Source organism: Eschrichtius robustus, chromosome 10 (assembly GCF_028021215.1).
Source record: "Eschrichtius robustus isolate mEscRob2 chromosome 10, mEscRob2.pri, whole genome shotgun sequence".
Taxonomy (NCBI): Eukaryota; Metazoa; Chordata; class Mammalia; order Artiodactyla; family Eschrichtiidae; genus Eschrichtius; species Eschrichtius robustus.
The window spans coordinates 5798066-5817408 of NC_090833.1; the positions used below are offsets into that span (position 1 = coordinate 5798066).

The 19343-nt window shown below is 44.7% G+C and overlaps 1 protein-coding gene across 3 annotated transcripts in view; it reads right to left on the bottom strand.

The window, feature by feature from the left end:
* FUBP3 (far upstream element binding protein 3) overlaps nucleotides 1-18627 on the bottom strand; it is a 49522-nt gene extending 30895 nt beyond the window's left edge. For all 3 annotated transcript variants that reach the window (XM_068552290.1, XM_068552291.1, XM_068552289.1), the window contains exons 1-2: nucleotides 18484-18627; nucleotides 6859-6964 (exon numbers count right to left, since the gene is read on the bottom strand). In XM_068552290.1, the coding sequence (XP_068408391.1) occupies nucleotides 6859-6964; nucleotides 18484-18567 (190 nt within the window). In that variant the 5' untranslated portion in view covers nucleotides 18568-18627. The remainder of the gene's footprint in view (nucleotides 1-6858; nucleotides 6965-18483) is intronic.
* Nucleotides 18628-19343: the final 716 nt, after the last annotated feature.

Here is a 19343-nt window from a genome sequence, read left to right on the forward strand (position 1 = left end):
CACAATAAGGAGTTCAGGCTCCAGGGCTCCTTCCGGCCTCTTCTTATTCTGTACGGGCCCTCCCACCACTCCATCTCTAAACCCTGGGGATCACTAATCTATTTTCCGTTCCAAAAATGTCATAGAAGTGCGATCATACAGTATGTAACCTTTTGGGGTTGGCTTTTTTCACTCAGCGTAATTTCCTAGAGATCCATCCAGGTGGCTGCAGGTATCAACAGTCTGTTCCTTTATATTGCTGAGCGGTAGTCCATGGAGACCATGGAGGTACCAGGTTGTTAACCAGTCACCTGTTGAAGGACATCTGGGCTTCAGTTTGGGGCTATTATGAATAAAGCTGCTATGAAGATCTGTGGGCAAGTTATTGTGTCAACACAAGTTTTCTTTTCTTGGGGATAAATGTCCAGGAGTGCAACCGTGGCCTGAATGGTAAGTGCATATTTAGTTTTGCAAAAAGCTCATCAGGCGGCTTCCCTGGTGGCGCAGTGGTTAAGAATCCGCCCGCCAATGCAGTGGACACAGGTTCGAGCCCTGGTCCAGGAAGATCCCACATGCTGCGGAGCAACTAAATCCGTGCGCCACAACTACTGAGCCTGCGCTCTAGAGCTTGCGTGCCACAACTACTGAAGCCCGCGCACCTAGAGCCCGTGCTCCACAACAAGAGAAGCCGCTGCAATGAGAAGCCCGCGCACCGCAACGAAGAGTAGCCCCCGCTCGCCACAACCAGAGAAAGCCCACACATAGCCATGAAGACCCAACACAGCCAAAAATAAAAATAAAAAATAAATAAAATTAAAAAAAAAAAAAGCTCATCAGGTGGTTTTCACATACAGCCAGGGTCAAGAACCACTCTGGGTCATATATTCCCTAAAAGAATTTTGAAAAACTATGAAACCCTTTTGATTTGACAATTAAGTTATTTTCCTAGGTTAATGGGTGCAAATAATACATCAGGTATTGTACATGGCTTCAGTTATATCTCTGCTGCAACACTGATACTGCAGATTTAGCTCATTTATTTTTATGGACGATGTCTACGATTTCATCTACTTGGCTAAGCCAACTGTCAAACCAACCAGTCCGATCATACTTTGCCAGGAAAAAAAAAAACTCACTTCCGTTTTCCAACTCACACATGTGTTAATATGCACTCACGTGACTACAACTCACTTCTGAATTATAATCCTAAAACGGATGGATCAGATGGAGGGGAGGAGGGGACAGCATGAGCCTTTGCCATGAGCTGCTACCTGGATAAAATAAAAATCAGATCCTGACCCCTTTAATATTTCTTACCAAGACTCTCATGCTTTTATCATCTTGGGATTCCCCACTCGGAATCCTGGACTCACCCCTTTTCAGGCATTTGAGGATTTTACCGCTCTTGGTGATGAACCGCCATAAACTAAAGAAGGGTGATGTGAAAAGGGGCATGGAAAGGAGAAGGCCCACGTGGCATCCCCATCAGAGACACAATTCTCAGAGAGATCCATTTTAGGGGAGAGGGTGTACAGAAGTGTAAGAGCCGGAGAAGGATCCCGTGAACCTGCCCACACCCACCTAACCCTGGGAGGACATCATGCACCCCAGCTTGAAGACTACTGCTTGACAACACCCCTGATTTACTTTGCCTACGTTGTAAAAGGCAGATCTTCCCCCACCCCCTCCAGCTCTCAGGGACCAGGTTTTAGTCTTGGCTCTTCATCCCTGCAGCATCATTATTACCCTCCATGAAGGGAGAGTATGAGCATCTCTGAGATGCATTTTTTTCTCTTTCCAAAGTAGAGGCTCTGGCCCTTGCAGGCTCCTGCCTGAGGTGGTGCAGGCTCCGTGCCTGCAGCTGCACGGACGCCCCTGCCATGCAGCTGCAGGCACACTGGCCCTCGCCACTCCCGAGCACGGGCACCTCTCATCCCTCTTCTCTCTCTGAAAGTCTGGAATTTAAAACATTCTTGCCTCCTCACTCTTTTTTCCTCCTTCTCCTTGCCCTATGCCACAAGTGCTGAAATAAAACTTGGAAAGGACCGTAGAGATATTCTATTCCTATCTTCCTGTAAATCATTCATTTGGTAGTACCCCTAAGAATTCTCCTTCCTTCATTCCACAAGAAGACCAGAAAGTGTGGTAAATCTAAGATGGTACTACGTAAGTATCAAAGGTAAGTCTCTGGTAGAAAAGGCAGGCATATTTTCAAAGTCACTAGCATAACACTCCCCGCCCCCCAACCCCGATCCTTTGCAATGGCAGGAATGGTGCTTGATTCACCCCAAGTTGTGATTTTGGTGCCACTCTTTAGAGAGAAGACAGGAAGAGAGTGTGGTCTGTTTGAACTAAAAAAGCTCAAGGGGACGTGATTACCTAAAACTCTCCCAGAGTAAAAAAAGTTGGAGAAGATGCTCTCATTGCCACTCGAAATATGGCGGGGACAATGGGAAGAGTGCCTTTTCCATCTGTCAACCAGCTCTACGTAAACAGCAGAAACCACTTGTTTTCTCCAGCAGTCAAGACAGAGAGTGGAACCTGAGACAAGGAGATTTGTTTAAGGAAATTAGGGGAGGGGGGACCCTCTGTGCACCTTCCTAACTGACGATTAAGCAAGTGTTAGAGTTAATCATTTGACAAGGCTGATTGGAGATCAGAGGTTGGCAAACTACGCCTGAGGGCCAGCTTTCCACTTTTGTAAACAACCAGTTATTGGGACACAGCCATGCTCGTTTGTTTACGTACTGTCTAAGGCTGCTTTCGAGTGCCAACGGCAGAGCTGAGTGGGTGGGACAGAGACCATACGGCCTGAAAGCCTAAAATATTTACTACGTGGCCCTTTAAGAAAAAGCCTGCCAACTTCTGATTTAGATTAAACTTAAACTTGCATTTCTAAATCAGTTAGCTAATACTATTCTCTTAAATTTGGAGCTTCCATTTCACAAAATTTCCTAAATGCTAATCATAGGATACACAGAGGGAGAACTTAGGTATTAAGCATTTATTCACTCACTGCATGAGGTAGGTACGGAAATAAACTGTCTTTATGATCATGGCACGTGGAATCTGGTAGGAGAGGGACGTGACGTTCCCGTCACCTGCAGAATAAAGAAGATGAAATGTGCCCCAAGAAGGGGACAAGTGAACTGCTGTCAAAGTTCAGAGCAGAGTGCCATTTACTATTTCCCGATGAGGTGGGCGTGTGAGAACGGGAGGAAGAGGGGGAACAGGGAGGGAGGAAGGAGTAAAGGGGACGAAGGAAACGAAAGAAGGGAGGGGGCACCCTGAGGGGGCACGCGAGCGAGGCACTGAAGAAAGTCAAAAGGTGAGGATGAGGACAGGTTTCCAGGAGGAAGTCACATCACACCCGAGACTGAGGGTGAGCAGGAGTCAGCCAGGTAAAGGGCTGGGATGGGGGAAGTGTTTCTGGAAGGGCAAAGAGAAGAAAGCTGACTAGGCCGCTGCAGAGTGCAGAACGGGGGAGCGAGACTAGAGGGGCAGGAGGCGGTGGCCAGGTTAGGAAGGGCTGGGCCCCCCTGGTTACCGGAAGCTGCCACAAGTCATAGAGCAGAGGGATGGAACTGGTTCGATGGGCTCCAGCAGAAGCATGAAGAAAGTCCTGGATGGAACCACTGTCACACCAAGACCAGCAGGGAGCTTCTCGAATCCATAGGGTGCACCTCAAAAACCATGAGAAAGCGTGGGTGCCAAGACAGAAGATGCTGATAGTTAAAATGACCTGACCCAGGGCTTTCCTGGTGGCGCAGTGGTTAAGAATCTGTCTGCCAATGCAGGGGACACGGGTTCGAGCCCTGGTCCGGGAAGATCCCACATGCCACGGAGCAACTAAGCCCGTGAGCCACAAGTGCTGAGCCTGCGCGTCTGGAGCCTGTGCTCTGCAACAAGAGAGGCCGCGACAGTGAGAGGCCCGCGCACCACGATGAAGAGTGGCCCCCACTCGCCGCAACTGGAGAAAGCCCTCGCACAGAAACGAAGACCCAACACAGCCAAAAATAAATAAATAAATAAATAAATAAATTGGAAAAAAAAAAAAAAATGACCTGACCCAGAGGGGGAGGGCAGCAGAATGACTGCTCTTCCCAGATCAGGGACCAAGGCAGGCTCTGGAAGCTGGGTGCGAAGCTCTTGCTGGGTTCCAAGTGAGCTCATGAACTGGCAGTTGGACGGACAACTCACAACTGCCTTGGAACACAACTAACCCAAATCGCTTTCTACATCAGAACACAACGAACTCAAATCGCTTTCCTCCTGGTTTTACTGCCTAGCACTTTAAAAAATCCTCCCATTCATACACGTGTTTGCACATCTCAATGTCCCGAATAAGCCCTATGTTAAGGTTCTTTATGGTTGACTTAAGAGTTGAAGTACCTTTAAGCAGACCCAAATAACACCTCCAAAAACTTCTAGGGGACTGAACTTTAACCTCCCAGAGGTCAAAGAACCTGGCTTCACGGGAAAAGTCTGCAAGTTCATATTGCTAAAGAAGTGATCTGATGAACTTCCGTCAAAAAATCCCAAGCCGAAACAAACAAACAAAAAACTGCAAAGCCCTCGGAAATCTTTATTGCTAAGAAAAAAGTGCCGGCATTCCTGCTTGTTGTTCGTCTCTGCTTTTCTAAACTTTCATCTCACAAACAGCAAGACTGTGACCCTTAGAAAGCTGTCGGGTAAACAAGAACGTCACTTTCCTTGACAGGATCTGTTTATCCACATATTTATTCAAGAGAACAGAACTGGCCCAGTGACCTCACCCCTGTCAGGAGACAACTGACAAGAGGCTGGGGCAGGCCCCAGATGCCCAGCTCTCCTTAAGGTCCACAGCAAATCTCAAACTCTACACAAAGAGACCAACTTGGAGAAAAACAATTTGTGTAATTCTGTTATTTAAACAGAAGAGAGGATTAACTTTATCAAACTGTTATGTAGAACGTAAAAAGGCTGAGAGAAATTTCTCACACTTCAAATACAGTCTGTCATCATGGTAAAACACAGGCCTGGGGATGACAAGAGACACGGTTCAAGGCAGAAAGGGTCTCCCTCAGTTCTTTCCTACTAAAGGAGACTTAATATTTTGGGGGAGGAAAGAGAAAAATTGTATTTATTCTCTAATCACAAGAACTTAGTCCCCCAAAATGCAAAAAATTATGGTTCTCAAAAAAAAAAAAAAAAAAAGGTGACAATACACATATAATAATGAACTGGAGTTTCAAGTGAGATTCTGGACTTACTGGTGACTTAACGAGCCACATTCTTTCAAATGGGTGTGCAAAGGATTAATGGGAAAAAAAAAAGTCTGCAAGATGCCAGAGGTTTCATTTGCACATTTTTAGGCATTCATTATGCAAAGGACATAGTGATACTATTCTCTGTGGGCACAAGTTTTAGACTTCAACTCCACACAGTGGGTGAAAACAAGGCTGAGAGTTGTGGAATGTATTGATCTCAATTTCTGGAAATGGTGGGCCAGAGAGACACACTGTCCATTAATGAGACATATGCTCAGAGCCAGACAACTTAGTGTTATTTTTATATTGATGTCCCATAAGAGGAACTGAAACATGATTGCCCAGAAAAGGTAAAAAAGGTTGCTTTGCATGACAGCTTTTTGCTAAGGCAAAAATGCAGATAATGCAATCACAGTCATGTCTGGTCTAAGAAATCACTAATGCCAATCAAATATAAGATGATCACAAGATACCGTTTCAGAGTAGCAGTGTAAATCGTCACCTTAGTTCCAGTGGCCCTGTGGTAGATTTTCTGTGAGTGACCATAAACATTAATAATTTTTTTAAATAGACAAGAACTTTTACACCCAAACTGCGGGTTGTTCCATTAAAATCTGCACCGTGTGAGTCTATATAATTATTCCAAAAAGGTTCCCACTTACAAAAACGATGGCGATCTCTTTTTTAGAATCTCCAAAGAGACCAGAGCAATTAGTCATGCCATATTACATTTTTTCTATGAACATAAAACATGCACTTTTTTTGGGAAAGGAGATTACAAAATATATACTGTTGTATACCTTGACTGTTTTTCACTTAATAATGTATCACAGAAATATGAACACATACATGGCTGGGTACATATGCAGATTGAGGACAGGAAGAGAAGACATTGGCCCACCCACTATGTGCATATTCACGTGCAATCTTGTGTATTTCAGAATCCCTTTTACAGAGCTACTTTGTGGGAGATGAAATATAATAAAGGAAGTCCAAGTTCTCTGCAGAAACACATCTGATACTCTTTGCCAAAGTGCTGGTAATGACGCACTTCTAAGTGGTCTCAAATTCTTTTGGGGATGAGTAGGGTATATAAACAAACCAATGAAATAAACGAAGGAATGAATGAAAGAAAAATGGATGCTGCTAGAAAGAGCCTGTTATAAATGGGAATGGTGGGAAACAACCAGCAGATAAACTGAAAAAAGGTCATCACTCCCCTTTCCTTTCTTTAAGGTCAGTATGTAGCCACAGCCTCCCCAGAGCCATGCACCAAATCTCAGCTTTTCTTTGGAGAAAAGTGGGAACTTCAATTCCCACGTGTGCACTGAGGAATAATTGAGGGCTAAATCAAGCAAAACTCTCGAATCAGTCAAATTATTTCCAAGCTGATGCTCGAAGACTGTCTTTTACCTTACAGCCCAGCCGAAAAGACTCCCTGTATTATCAAGGCAAGTAAGAACTCAAATGCCGTAGAACTGCTGAGGAAAATCATCTTAAATACTTCCCCGCAACCAGTCTTCAGAGAGTGACGCTGGAGAAAGCTGTTAAGGAAATGGCTGACACAGACTCCAACTTAACTGGCAGGTTCACTACCACCTGAAAGGCAAAGATATTTACAGCAACTTACCTCCATCATCCAAGGGCCGTTTTTGTACTCCATAGCCATACACTGAGGGGTCCACTAGAGGTGTGGAATTATTCAAGTGAGGAATTGAATCAATTTTAGCAGCAATCTACAGAGAGAATCAGATTTAAATACTCAGTAACAAATCATGGCTCCATCGAGGGAGAAAGACAAGAGTCTTCTTTAAAGGTCTGCTACCCCATTTCTCCCCCCGACGGAGATTAATGTAAAGCAATGTCGTGACAGGACATGGACTTTGCACTATTAACTGAGTTCCCTTTTGGTCTTAGTGATAATGTCTCTTTAGAAATGATACTTCCAAAAATTTGTCTTCTACAAGCAAATTTTTAAGTCATCACTTAAAATATAGGTATACCACATTTTAAGGAAAAAAGCAGGCCAACAATATGAAGAACTCTGTTCAAAAGGTTTTAGCACAGGATTCCCTTAAGGAACAAATTCCCCAGCAATATTTAAGAGGCCATGTTTGCTCAAATGTTGACAGCTCTTTAGGAATATATTCGTCCTATTAACCTTAACCCCTATAAAGTGACGATGTGATCTACAGAAACATAAAACAACAAGCTGCTCTCCACTGGAAGTTCAAACAGCAGGGGGGTGACCATCTGTCCAGACGAGTTTGGAAAGATTCCTGCACTGGAGAGATCGAGATAACCTCTGAGAGCTATTCTACTTTTAACATTTATCATCAAAGAACAGAACATAGTTATTAAAATTTTCCCCTAGAAACAAATGCTATGCAGAGCTTCCTACACTTATCTGCTTTGTTTCCGTTAGGAATTAAACGTGATTTTCACAATAAATTAACTCTTTGATTTAATCAAAGGAGTATTTACAACTGGTCTTGACGTTAGTCCCTCAGTCAAGCCTCACAAGCAAGGGGGGATTAGGGGCAGCCAGCAGAGATGTCCCAGACCTATGTCTCCAGTGGTAGTTTTCCTGAGGTTGTCCAAATGTGCCCAGAATTCTGAGACTTTCTGGGACCAACATAAATTACTTTAAACAAATAAACAACCAAAGACAATCATGATACTGAAAACCTAAGGCAGAATTTAAATGTCAGGTATCCTGGGTCAGGTCTCCTCCTTTCCATTTCCTAGTTCTGTGGTGTTGGGCAAGTCCCCTTCCTCTCTGTCTAAGATCCTCTGGGTATAATACCATCTGCTTCATAGTTTTTGAAAAGATAACAACATACTCTGAACACAAAGGAGCTCTGTACATGAGAAAGCACTTCACAAATACCAGGGCTGTAAAAGAAGGCAACTCACCCAACAAGTGCTGAGTGTCTACTATGTCCTGGGCTCTGCAGTGAACAAGAATAAGCAGGTCCTTACTCTCCCAGAGTTGGCAATCAGTGGGGAGTCACAGGTACACAAGCTAATCAGTAAACTGATCATTTCAGCTGGTGATAAGCATGATACTAATAAGAGAAGACAAGGACATACAGAGTCCTCGGGAGAGCTACTTTAAACAGGGTGATCAGGGAAGGCTGCTGTGAGCTGAGATGTGATCTGAGACCTAAATGATGAGGACGAGCATTCTAGGCAGAGGGAACAGCTTGTACAAAGGCCCTGAGGCAGGAGCAAGCTTGATAGGTAAGTTGACGTCACTAGAATAGAAGGAACTAGATGTGTTCCAAGGGGTGGGCAAGAGCAGTTCACATAGGGCTTCAGAGGTCATGGGAAGGGGCTTGGATTTATTCACTTACTTATTTATTTATATTTATGTATATATTTAGCTGCACCTCGCAGTTTGCAGGATCTTAGTTCCCCGACCAGGGATGGAGCCTGTGCCCCTCTGCAGTGGAAGCATGGAGTCCTAACCGCTGGACTGCCAGGGAATTCTGGGGCTTGGATTTTATATGGAGGGTGATGGAAAGCAACTACAAGGCTTAGTAAGGGGAGTAACCTGCTGATTTATGATTTTAAAAAATGTCCCTGGACGAGGAAAATATCAATAGATTCTAAGGGGACAAGAGCAGCAGGACCATTTAGGAGGTATTCTAGGCCAGGAGTCAGCAAACCCCAGTTGGTGAACTACCTGCTTTGGTCAATAAAGTTTTATTAGAACAGAGCCACACCCATTCACAGAGATCATATGGTGTGCAGAGCATATATATATATATACATAAAATTTACTACCTGAACTTTTTTTTTTTGGCCGCACCACGTGGCTTGTGGGATCTCAGTTCCCCGAAAAGGGACTGAACCTGGGCCCTTGGCAGTGAAAGCACGGAGTCCTAACCACTGGACCACCAGGGAATTCCCACTATCTGGACTTTTGAAGAAAATGTTTGCCCTGTCTAGGCTACAGATGATGGTAGCCTGGACAGGTGCTCGTTGAAAAACACTATTTTAAGTTAAATAATTAAAATACTAAGACTGCTGATAGAAACCCCATCTCTTATATTCAAATTTCAAGGCAAGTGGGCATTTGCTCTAAAACAGAATACTGTATAAATCTCGCCTAACAGCATTCTACCACCAGCTTTCAATCTTGCTCTCCATATTTGTTTTGGATAAGCTTGTGGAGGTTGGCTACTTACTTAAGATGCAAAACTTATCTTTAAGGACTCAGCTCGGGAAGCAGGCAGATTAAAAGGTGAGAACACTGCAGTGGCTTATGCCCCACCGAGGCCCTTTCGTCTGTCCAATAAACTGAGCAGTAAATGGCCAATGTGAGGGTTTTCAAGATTACTGGCCCAGTTGTCTGTTTGAAGACAGACCAAAACATTGGCAAGAGACAGTAAGGACGACCCCAAAACACAAGAGAAAAGGCTATGGTTATCAGTGGAGTCCCCCAGTAGTGTGCATGTCAGATCACCCTCAAAGACAGGACCCTAAATGTAAGCTCTACAAATCTGGCACTCTCTCTACCCTCTTCTGATGAGACCTCTTAGCTTCCAGACCTTTTCCCTTCCTTCCAAATTAGCTCAGATGTCATTCCTGAGTCCTTGGCCTTCCTTATAATTTATATGGTATGTTTCATATGTTGCTGGAATGTAATTTTCTCCCCAAAGCTGATATGCCAGAAGTGTTACAATAGTTTTCTATTCCTAATTTTGATTAAATCAACAAGCGACCTTCTAAAATGTGACTGAGGATTTCAGACTTGTTTTTAAATCATGTTTGCTTCCCAATCTATAATTTGGGAAATTTTCACTAAGAGAAAAGCAGTACAGGATAATGGTTAAGAGGTGTAGCTCTGAAGTCAATAACTGCATTTGAACTGCAGCTAAACAAATGTTAGATGTGAGTTTAACATTATAATATACAATTATACCATAACTTACATGGATATCACATTATATATTATAATATGCTATAAAGAAACAATGCATTCCTTTATTCATACAAATGCTACCTTGTTCTAAGACATGATTTTAAATGCCTACTGAAATAATGAGCTAAAATTCAATGAGTGCTTACTATGTGTAGGCACTCTGCTAAGAACATTTTAAAGATGCTATCTCATTTATTCCTCATGATGATTCTTTAGGAGGTTAGTATTATTATTTTCACTTTAGGACAAGGAAAAGTGAAGCTCAGAGAGGCTGAGTGACCTGCCCAAAGTCACACATCTTATAAACGGCAGAAACAGCATTGAAGCCCAGGCCTGCCTGACTCCAGAGTCCGTGCTACTAACCACAGCACTAGGCTAACTCCCTTTCCTCCACCTGATACTTTCTTAAACACAGTCACTTCCCAAGGACTTAAAACCTAATGATTTCCAGTACGCAGAGCTCAAGTAATTCCTCACGTCCATAACTGACCATTCTGAACAGCAGCTGCTTAAGGGAAGTGAGGTACGTTTTCAGTTAATAATGGCGTACGCCAGAAAATAGTCACAGAAGCCACGATATTCCAAGAAAACCAAGGCCACTCCAGTGCTTATCTGAAAGCAAGACCTTGAGGGGACGCTGCTACTGATTTTCTACTACTTGATTCACTTTCCCCCCTTTCTGGGGGGGAGGCGGCAAGAATGGGTTACCTCACTACCTGTGCTATTTTAAGCACAGCTAATAGATGAAATATAAATCAACGTCATAGACATTTAACCTCCACTGCCAGTAGTTAGTGGAAACATGGAGGAGGGGAGCACTGGACCAGGCATCAGTCAGGAGTCCTGGTTTTCCAGCCGGCTCTTCCGGCATACGACCTTGGGCAAGACCTTCAGTGGTCTTGCTCCCTGTAAAATGCAGGGATGAACTAAACCAGTGTTTTCTAAAGAGTACAAAGCAATCTGGGGAAGTGCATGGATGAATGTTCAAAAATATTTTAAATAAACCTAAATTTAAAATGATTTTAAAATATAAAGTAAATAGAATACTGAGGGTTCACTGATATGACAATCATAATAAAGGTGGTACACGATTCACTAAAGTTAGGAAACATGGCAACTAATTATTCCCAGTGCACATCTTTAAGTTTTGTAATCAGAGTAGCTCACCCTATAAACCCAAACAGAAAGCTGTGAATATTTCCACAACTTCACATTTAATAAAACTTTACACTAAATGGAAACAGGCAAAGCTATCTGAATGGCGGCAAGTCATCCACACACTGATTGGGTCCATGTCCTTCAACATAGTCACTGTCGATTCTAAAGTAGAGGTGAGAGCTCACACCACCACTTAGGGAGGAGGAACCCAACCTGCTTCCCTGGAACCTCTGCTCTGAAGTCACCCAGGGTGGCCCCGCCCTGGCGAACTGACAGACTGAGCTGAAAAAGTCTCTACTCCCCACAGCAGGAGGACACAGTATGTGGCCAGAGCGGTCGAGCCCAGTGGCTGGGAGCGAGCAAGTCTCGGAGGGCAGGTCTGGAGCCGTGGTGCACAGAGGCAAGTCCTCGTTCTGCACCCACTGCCTAGGTTACTATGAAGACAGCAGTGCATCAAATTTATTGTGCACTTACTAAGTGCCTGATGGTGCCGTCAATTCATCTTCACGGTGACCTCAGACAGTAGCTACTAGTCTCAATTCTGTGGGATCTGGAGCCAGTCTGCCTGGAATTATACCCATGGGGATACCAAGACAACAATGTAAAGCACCCAGAACAACGCTGGGCACATCGTAAGGAACGAAAAATGTTTGCTATTTTAACCTTTTATTGAAAAATAATAAAATAATAATACAAAAAAAGTACATGGGTGAGTTGACAGCTTGAATTTTCATGTACTAAAATGCCTGTGCAACTAGCATCCAGATCAAGAAACAGAACATAACCAGCACCCCCGAAGCTGGACTCATGACCCCTTCAGTCACTACCCACGTCCACCTCCCAAGGGTAACCTCCTAACTTCCAATATTAGCTATTCCAAAAAACAAAAAACAAAACTATCTATCTATCTATATAGATATAGATATAGATGGATAGATATAGCCACCATCAATGATCTCCCTTTTACAGATGAGGAAACTGAGGTTTAAAGATGTTAGATAACTTATCCAAAGTCACTAAGCTAGTAATTGGCAGAACCAGAACTTGAACTCATATAGACTGAATCCAAAGCTTTAATAACCACTTCACTATACTACCTCTTGGGTATTCTGCAACCATCAAGTGAGAAAACTTATATGAAAGTCCTTGCCTGGCACCCAGCACAACACAAGCTCAATGAATGGTAGCTATTGTTGTCATTAGAGATGGGGCCCTGGCTGATTCTGCCCTATTAACTGGCATTAACCAAAACAAGGAATTCTATATGTCAATCGAATAAGATATCAGCTCTTCTTAGTAGCTTTTGCTGACAACTTCATGCCACCCACATTTGGGGAGAATTAAATACTCCCTTATCTGTTTGCAAAGCACTTTAAAAACTACCTTTAAGTAGCGTGACCTCACTGAGGAAGTTGCTGGTTATACTGTCTCCCCATTACAGGGAGCTCTTTGAGGTGTGGACCTGTCTCAATCATCTTGGTACTCCCAGGACAAAGGTTCCTTGACTGGGAGCTCCAGGGATTAGTTTTAGAGAATTCATGAACCTCCTGAAATTACATACAAACTATTTAAATATTTCCGAGGAGCGGTTCAAAGTTTTCAAGAGTCTTAAAAAGGTCTATGCTGCAAAAAAAGTTCAAGAACTTCCCTAATGCACAGCAAAGCGTTTGGCACATTGAAAGTACTCATTAAACGTTTGCTAAAGTTAAAGTGAATACGGAGAAGCCTGTCAGAAAAATGCTAAGATGACCAGCTGAGGCTCCAAGCTGAAATACTGTTCCAGCTAGGATCTCCCCTCCAAAGACCCTCAAGATGACATGACCATTAGTTTTCTCCCCTGTGTCCCATCTAATTCCACCAGCATCCCTTTGATGCTTTGAAGATTCTGCTGCAGAATTCTCATTGAGATGGAAAACTACCCAACTACCTCTGCAAAGGAACCGAGTCCCTCTTAGAATGCAGGAGACATGGGTCCAAGAACTACTGCATATATTAACTGTTTGTGTGCCTCCGAGAATACTGCTTTATCTCTCTTTGGCTTATTATTTTCAAATATAAAATGAAAATTATAACCCTTGTCCTGACTATTTCACTTGGTTGTTGTGAGGATCTAATTCCACGGTAAGATAAAACCAGCAGCAAACTTGTCTTATTTATCTTTACACTGGCCCGGCATCCAGAAAGAGGCCTTGGCCTCAGCAGATCCTCAAACAATAGCAGGCAATCCCCATCACTTCACAATTTCCAAGAACACTACTCAGTCTTGCAAGTGATCTGCTATCATCTGATACTAGGATAAAAATGTAGTTCATGCCTCCAAAAGTATTGGCTATTCTTTCCCAAGTGTCTTTAAAACAAAACTCTAATAAATGTAAAACATTTTCAAGAGGGATGATTAAAAGAATTGCACAGCAAAGCTAGGGAGAGAGGAGCTGGAACAGACTCCCAACACATCAGAAAGTAAAAGAACCAAAATAATATGGCCAAAACTTTTTTCAGATCTAGCTAGATGGAAGCTCTGAATGTTGGTGAGCTTGAAGGGACCACTGAGATTATCTAGCTTAATATTTCCTGAAGTTTGATCCACAGACGGTGATTTGGTTTTACGAAAAGAGGGTATGAAGTGACAGAACTTGGGTATATTTACAATGCATATCCCAAACCCTAGTAGGACTTAATGCACAGAAGCATACTAAGGGCTCTGAGAAGTCCTGCAGTAAAGAAGCCAATTCACCTTTATTTAACCCTGTATCCCCCAAACTTCTCTGTCCATGAGCCCTTTTCCATGGAAGATCTATGAACAGCTTGTAGATCAAATGCTGGGAAAGGCCAGCCTAGCCCAAGGTCACGCAGCTACTTGCAGGAGACTCAGATCTCTTAACTCTCCAGCACAGCTCTTTCCGTCAGAAATTTAAATTATTGTATGGGCTCACAATTTGGAAAAGGATGAGGAAAAAAAGCTGCTGACTAGGCATCCCGATGGGCAGTGCAGAACAAAAGCAAAGTGGTGAGAACAAAGGCAACTCGGAGAGTCAATGCCCCGTGCAAAGGGGCAGCTGCTACCCAGCTCCTGCCAAATAAAGTCACTGCAGAACGTGGGAGCAGTATGGCCAAGTATTAGATAAAAATCTCACTTTTTACGTGAAATTGTTCTAGTTTCTAAGTGTTGGCGCTGTGTGGTCAAACAAAGCATGCCTGCAGGCCCGCTCTGAGCCTTCTCCAGCCCACAAGCCACCAGTCTGAAAACTCTGGTCTAGGCAAATTTGCATTTGGGACTTAAGAAACCTTACTTTGATGATACACGTGGGTTATCAGATTTTAAAAGAAAGATAAAGAAGTCCCAGCTGAATATCAGAAAAGCGTTAGAGGCATACAGTGGAACGTACTGTTCATTTACCATCTACTTTTCAATACCAAATATGAAGTTCAGTGCTTCCATTAAAGCGCGGTGACCCAAATGGGCTCAGTCACATCATGAAAACCCTTCAACAAGAACTCGCTCTCTGTAGGGTACTCTACTGGGTCCCATCAAAGCAAAGACACAGAGCAGCCCACAGATGTCCTGCAGACACTGGTTTTCTTCAAGTGTCTGAGAAAGTTCAAACGAATGTACATGCAGGAGTGAGTCCCTTGTGAAATGATGATCTGAGCTACTCAACCACTGGGCACGTCTGAGACAGTCTCAGTGGAGTAAACTTAAAAGCCACTGAGCATTCAGCACACGTGACTCTGCCATGAGGCACATATGAGGTGAGCAAAGGCAGTATCTCTCAAGGAGTGCCCAACAGCCAATGAACACAGGCCTTTTCTTTAAATGGTAGAGGCACATTCTTTTAAAGGAAATTTAGTGTTTCTATACAGCACACGTGCCAAATCATCTACTGCTCAGGCTCGAAGTGTGAAACAGCAGCACTGGGAAGCATTTTGTGCAGGTCTGTGGGACGTCGGAGGCCCCACGCCAACCAACAGTTCCAAAAAACAGCGCTAGTAAAGAACAGGCTCTAGGCCTTAAAATCTGTCAAAGGTTACTTTCCACTGACTCTTCAGTGGCCTGGTCACAATCATTTGGGAGCAGAATCACCATGATGCCCAACTCCATGAGGTACCAATGAACACTGTATTTATGTGAATAGAACACTCTGGAATTATGCAGTGCAGAGGCACTGACTGGGTCTAGGTCAAAATAGGAGCTTAAAGTCCTAAGAAGCCCTAGCAGTTTGATAAGAGAACGTCTATTTGGGTGATGACTGGCAGGTGGTTGGTCCAGCTCGTGGAAGGAAGGCTGCTGGGAATGTGAAGTACACTGTGGTGTGACACCGTCCTGTTAAAATGCGAATGGGTGCACTTGGTGATGGATGCTACTAAACTATCAGCAGTGGGCTTTCCAGGAACGCTTTTATATTTTTAGAAAAGCTAAACAAAACAAAACAGATTTGTATCTACTCATCCATAATCTCCATGAGGTCCCCTTGAAAGCCTGCCAGACAGTAGTCAGCGTAGAGGTGCAGTGCGGCCACAGAACAGGATAATCTGGCTTTAAGTCCACATCCCATTCTTATTAGGATCCTGCGCTCTCTAAACAACGAGTTGAAGGAACACTTTATTTTTGCTAACCAGCCAATGACTTCAGAGAACTGGACATGATTTTTTTTTTTTTAACACCCAGCAGTTTTAGATCTTCACCAGTAGGACTGAATCAGATCACATTTCTACATTTGTGTACTTCCCTACAAAATGACTATGTTATCCCTTTGGCCAAACACTATTAACTCACTGACTTCACACTGCTGCAGAAATTTTAAATTTTATATGACATCTTCAGAGACTCCCTTCAGATCTAGGAATACCATGCTTAGAGTGATCTAACAGCAACAATTGGTTCCCTTTGTTGGAAAGAGTCCAAAGGATACAAAAGGAGGTTTCAAGATGCCAGGAGGGAAGCTTCGTGGATTAGGTGCTGGACTCTACATATCAGACTTAATAGAAACTGCAGGTTCAAATCCCATCAGGGTCAACTCAGACTCCACTGTGATATTCTGGATAAACTGAGCACCAGACAGCTTACTGCTCCCTGACAAACTTATGAGGGCCTTACAGACTGTCCCTGGTGTTTATGAGGGCACCTAAGAGGAGAGAAAGCTTTCCAATCATTTAAATAAAGAAATGCACTGTCTTTTATCTCCAGTTACTGGGGGGAAAATCACATTTCTGCAACATGCTGTGTATACAATGGCGAGGTAGAACCACCATCATCAGATGCCCATATGATATGAGCCCCTTTGAGGTAAGCTTTACTATTGATATAAGCACACAATATTTTAGATTTCTAACAGTCCATTCTTGCCCAATGCAAATCTATAAATAAACCTAAAATTACCCACAAACCTGTGTTTTCTTTAGTTTTTAAAGGCCATCAAATCCTTGGAGATAGTTATCGCCCTCCAGCTGTTAATATTCGGAAGTAATACACTTACAGCACTGTCTCCATTGGGCTTACAACTGCTCCAGTCAATGGTGCATTTCAGAGCTGGGAACATTTCCAGTGAAGTTTCCTCTGCTAGTAGTAAACACCACTGCTTCAACAATCCACATTAGGTCAGCATTTAACAGAGGGTCTCCCTCCCTCTTGAGCAGGTTGTCCAAGAATATGAGTTCAACCACTGGCTCAAGAGAAGCAGAAAGTCTTCTCAATGGTTCAAAATTCATTTTATGTTCAACTACAGGCCTTCTGCAAACTGAGGATCTGAGCTCTTTAGGGTAGTGACTATAATTCTTCCTGGATACAGAGGCCGACAAGGTGATTGTCACACATCAGCACAGAGTGAAAGCCATTACATATTAGTAGCCGGTGAGAAACAAGGTTCAGGACCCTGTACTGTAGAGGAGAGCAGTGTAACACGCCGGCAAGCAGAGTGCTGGAAGGGGAGCTGGATAGCACTGTTCATCCATTACAGCCACTGGTTGGCTCTGAAGTCTAAGTAAGATGGATACTCACTATATATTGGTTGGTGCCTAGGCAGTAAGTAACAAGTCATCGGATAAAATTTTAGGCGGAACCACAGGTTTGGAAACTTCTGGGATCCAAAGTAATGTCTATAGGAGCATCAGTATTACAATGAAAAGTCAGTATCTGGGAAACAGGTAGGGTTCCCTCCCCTCGAATACTGGAAAGAGGTGGAAAGACCATATCTTCAAGCGACCGAGTGGAGGCTTTCTTCTAATACAATGAGTCCTGTAGCTTTCTGTTAGGAATCAAGCAGTAATTAGTTATAGCCCAACTTTTAAAGTATCCGTTAGTATGCCTACAATTAAATAGGAAGAGACGATGAGTATAAGACACTCAGCAGAAGAAATTGAAGTGTTAGAGCTAACACTTAAGTTCAGTTAAGTTTCACACACACTACAAGGACATGTTCTGTTCTAAACATCATACCAGAAACCAAAGAGTATTTCTGGCAGGTCCCATATTCATTCTCCAGGGAAGCTTGCAACCTCTTAAAAATCAGTTTATTTAAGTCTGACAAAATGCACGACATTGTCAGATGGTCAAGTTTCACTGTTGGAATGACTTCATATCACATGCTCCCTGAAAGAGGAAAAACTATTGCCCATAAGGAATTTCTACGTCTTATGGACCACCCACACCTATCTAACATCTTTCTTTCTCTCCTCTCCCGAAGCACCCTCAAAAGTAAAATACCCTCGAATTCCTTCCACTCCACCCTCGAAATATAATAAGTCTGAAGAGGATGTTTTCCAAGTTTTAAAAAGCTACTGGGCCTGAGACAGCCCCCTTCTGTCTAGACCGGGTCCTCGCCGTGAGCTCCCCTAGCCCCCTACCCTCGTAAACCTCAGAACCCCACGCTGGCTGCCCTGCGGGTCCAGCCCCGGCGTGAGGACGCGATAGGGCCAGGCGTCCTAGACAAATCTTTTCCCAGCGGCTGCAGGCACCTGGGAGACCGGCCCGACAGGCTGGGCCTGGGCCTCCCAGTGGCGCCTCATCCCTCGGCTCCTCTCGGCTACAGGAGCCACAAGGAACGGCCGAGCCCAGCTGGGGCGTCAGCCCAGGTTACCTCCCGCCCCCAGGCCGGACCCCCTCCTCCCCATCAGGCCCGACCCAGCCCCGCCTCGGGCTCCCGTGCTCCTACCAGCCGGCCGCGCCCGTACCTGCCGGACCCGGTGCAGAGCGTCCACGAAGCCCTCGGCCTTCATCCCCACCGGAGCGCTCTGCCCCTGCACCAGCTCCGCCATTACCGCCCCCGCCGCCGCCGCCGCTCGGCTCCCCCGTCGGGCCTCCCGCTCCGCTTGGGGACCCGTAGCCGGAAAAGGAAAGTCGCTCCACTTCCGGCGGAAGGGAAGCCGGGACGCTCGCCGACGCGAGAGGAGCCGCGTCTGCGGGGCGGGGTCAGGGCACGTGACCGCGGTCCGGCCGGAAGTGGGGGGCGGGCCCTGCGAGCGAGGCTGCCATCTGGTTTCGAGGGATAGGTTGCGATCCCTTCATTCCCAGACGTGATTTGGTCCAGGGCCGTCGATGATGTCGTGACATACCCTTGAGGCGTGTGTGTGTGTGTGTGTGTGTGTCTCCCGAGGTGTCCGGCTGTCGACCGTTTGGAAACCCAGAGAGGAGTGACCTGGCTTTCCCTAGACGGCACCCTGGCTGCCCCTCTCAGAAATGACCATCGATTAGGAATACTGGGACTGAGCGCTTTGAAATGGCACCGTGAGGACCCAGAGGGAGGCTGGAGGGCAAGGAACAGCACCACAAAACAGTGCCCCACGTTTGCAGAGTCCTGGGCCCGAGTTCTTGCATCGTGATCAGTTTCCTCGAGGATGGGCTAATGCCACACCTGGGGTTGCCTAGCGACACAGCTTAGGAAGGGCGCTTCTACTGGAAAGACAGCGTGGTGTCCTCTTACACATTCCTTCACGAACTCTGGGACTCTGGGGATACAGGAAATACCACAGGACCATCATTGCTTCCCTGCCTGCTGAGTCAAAACAGTATTGCAAGAGGGCTTCTTGGAACG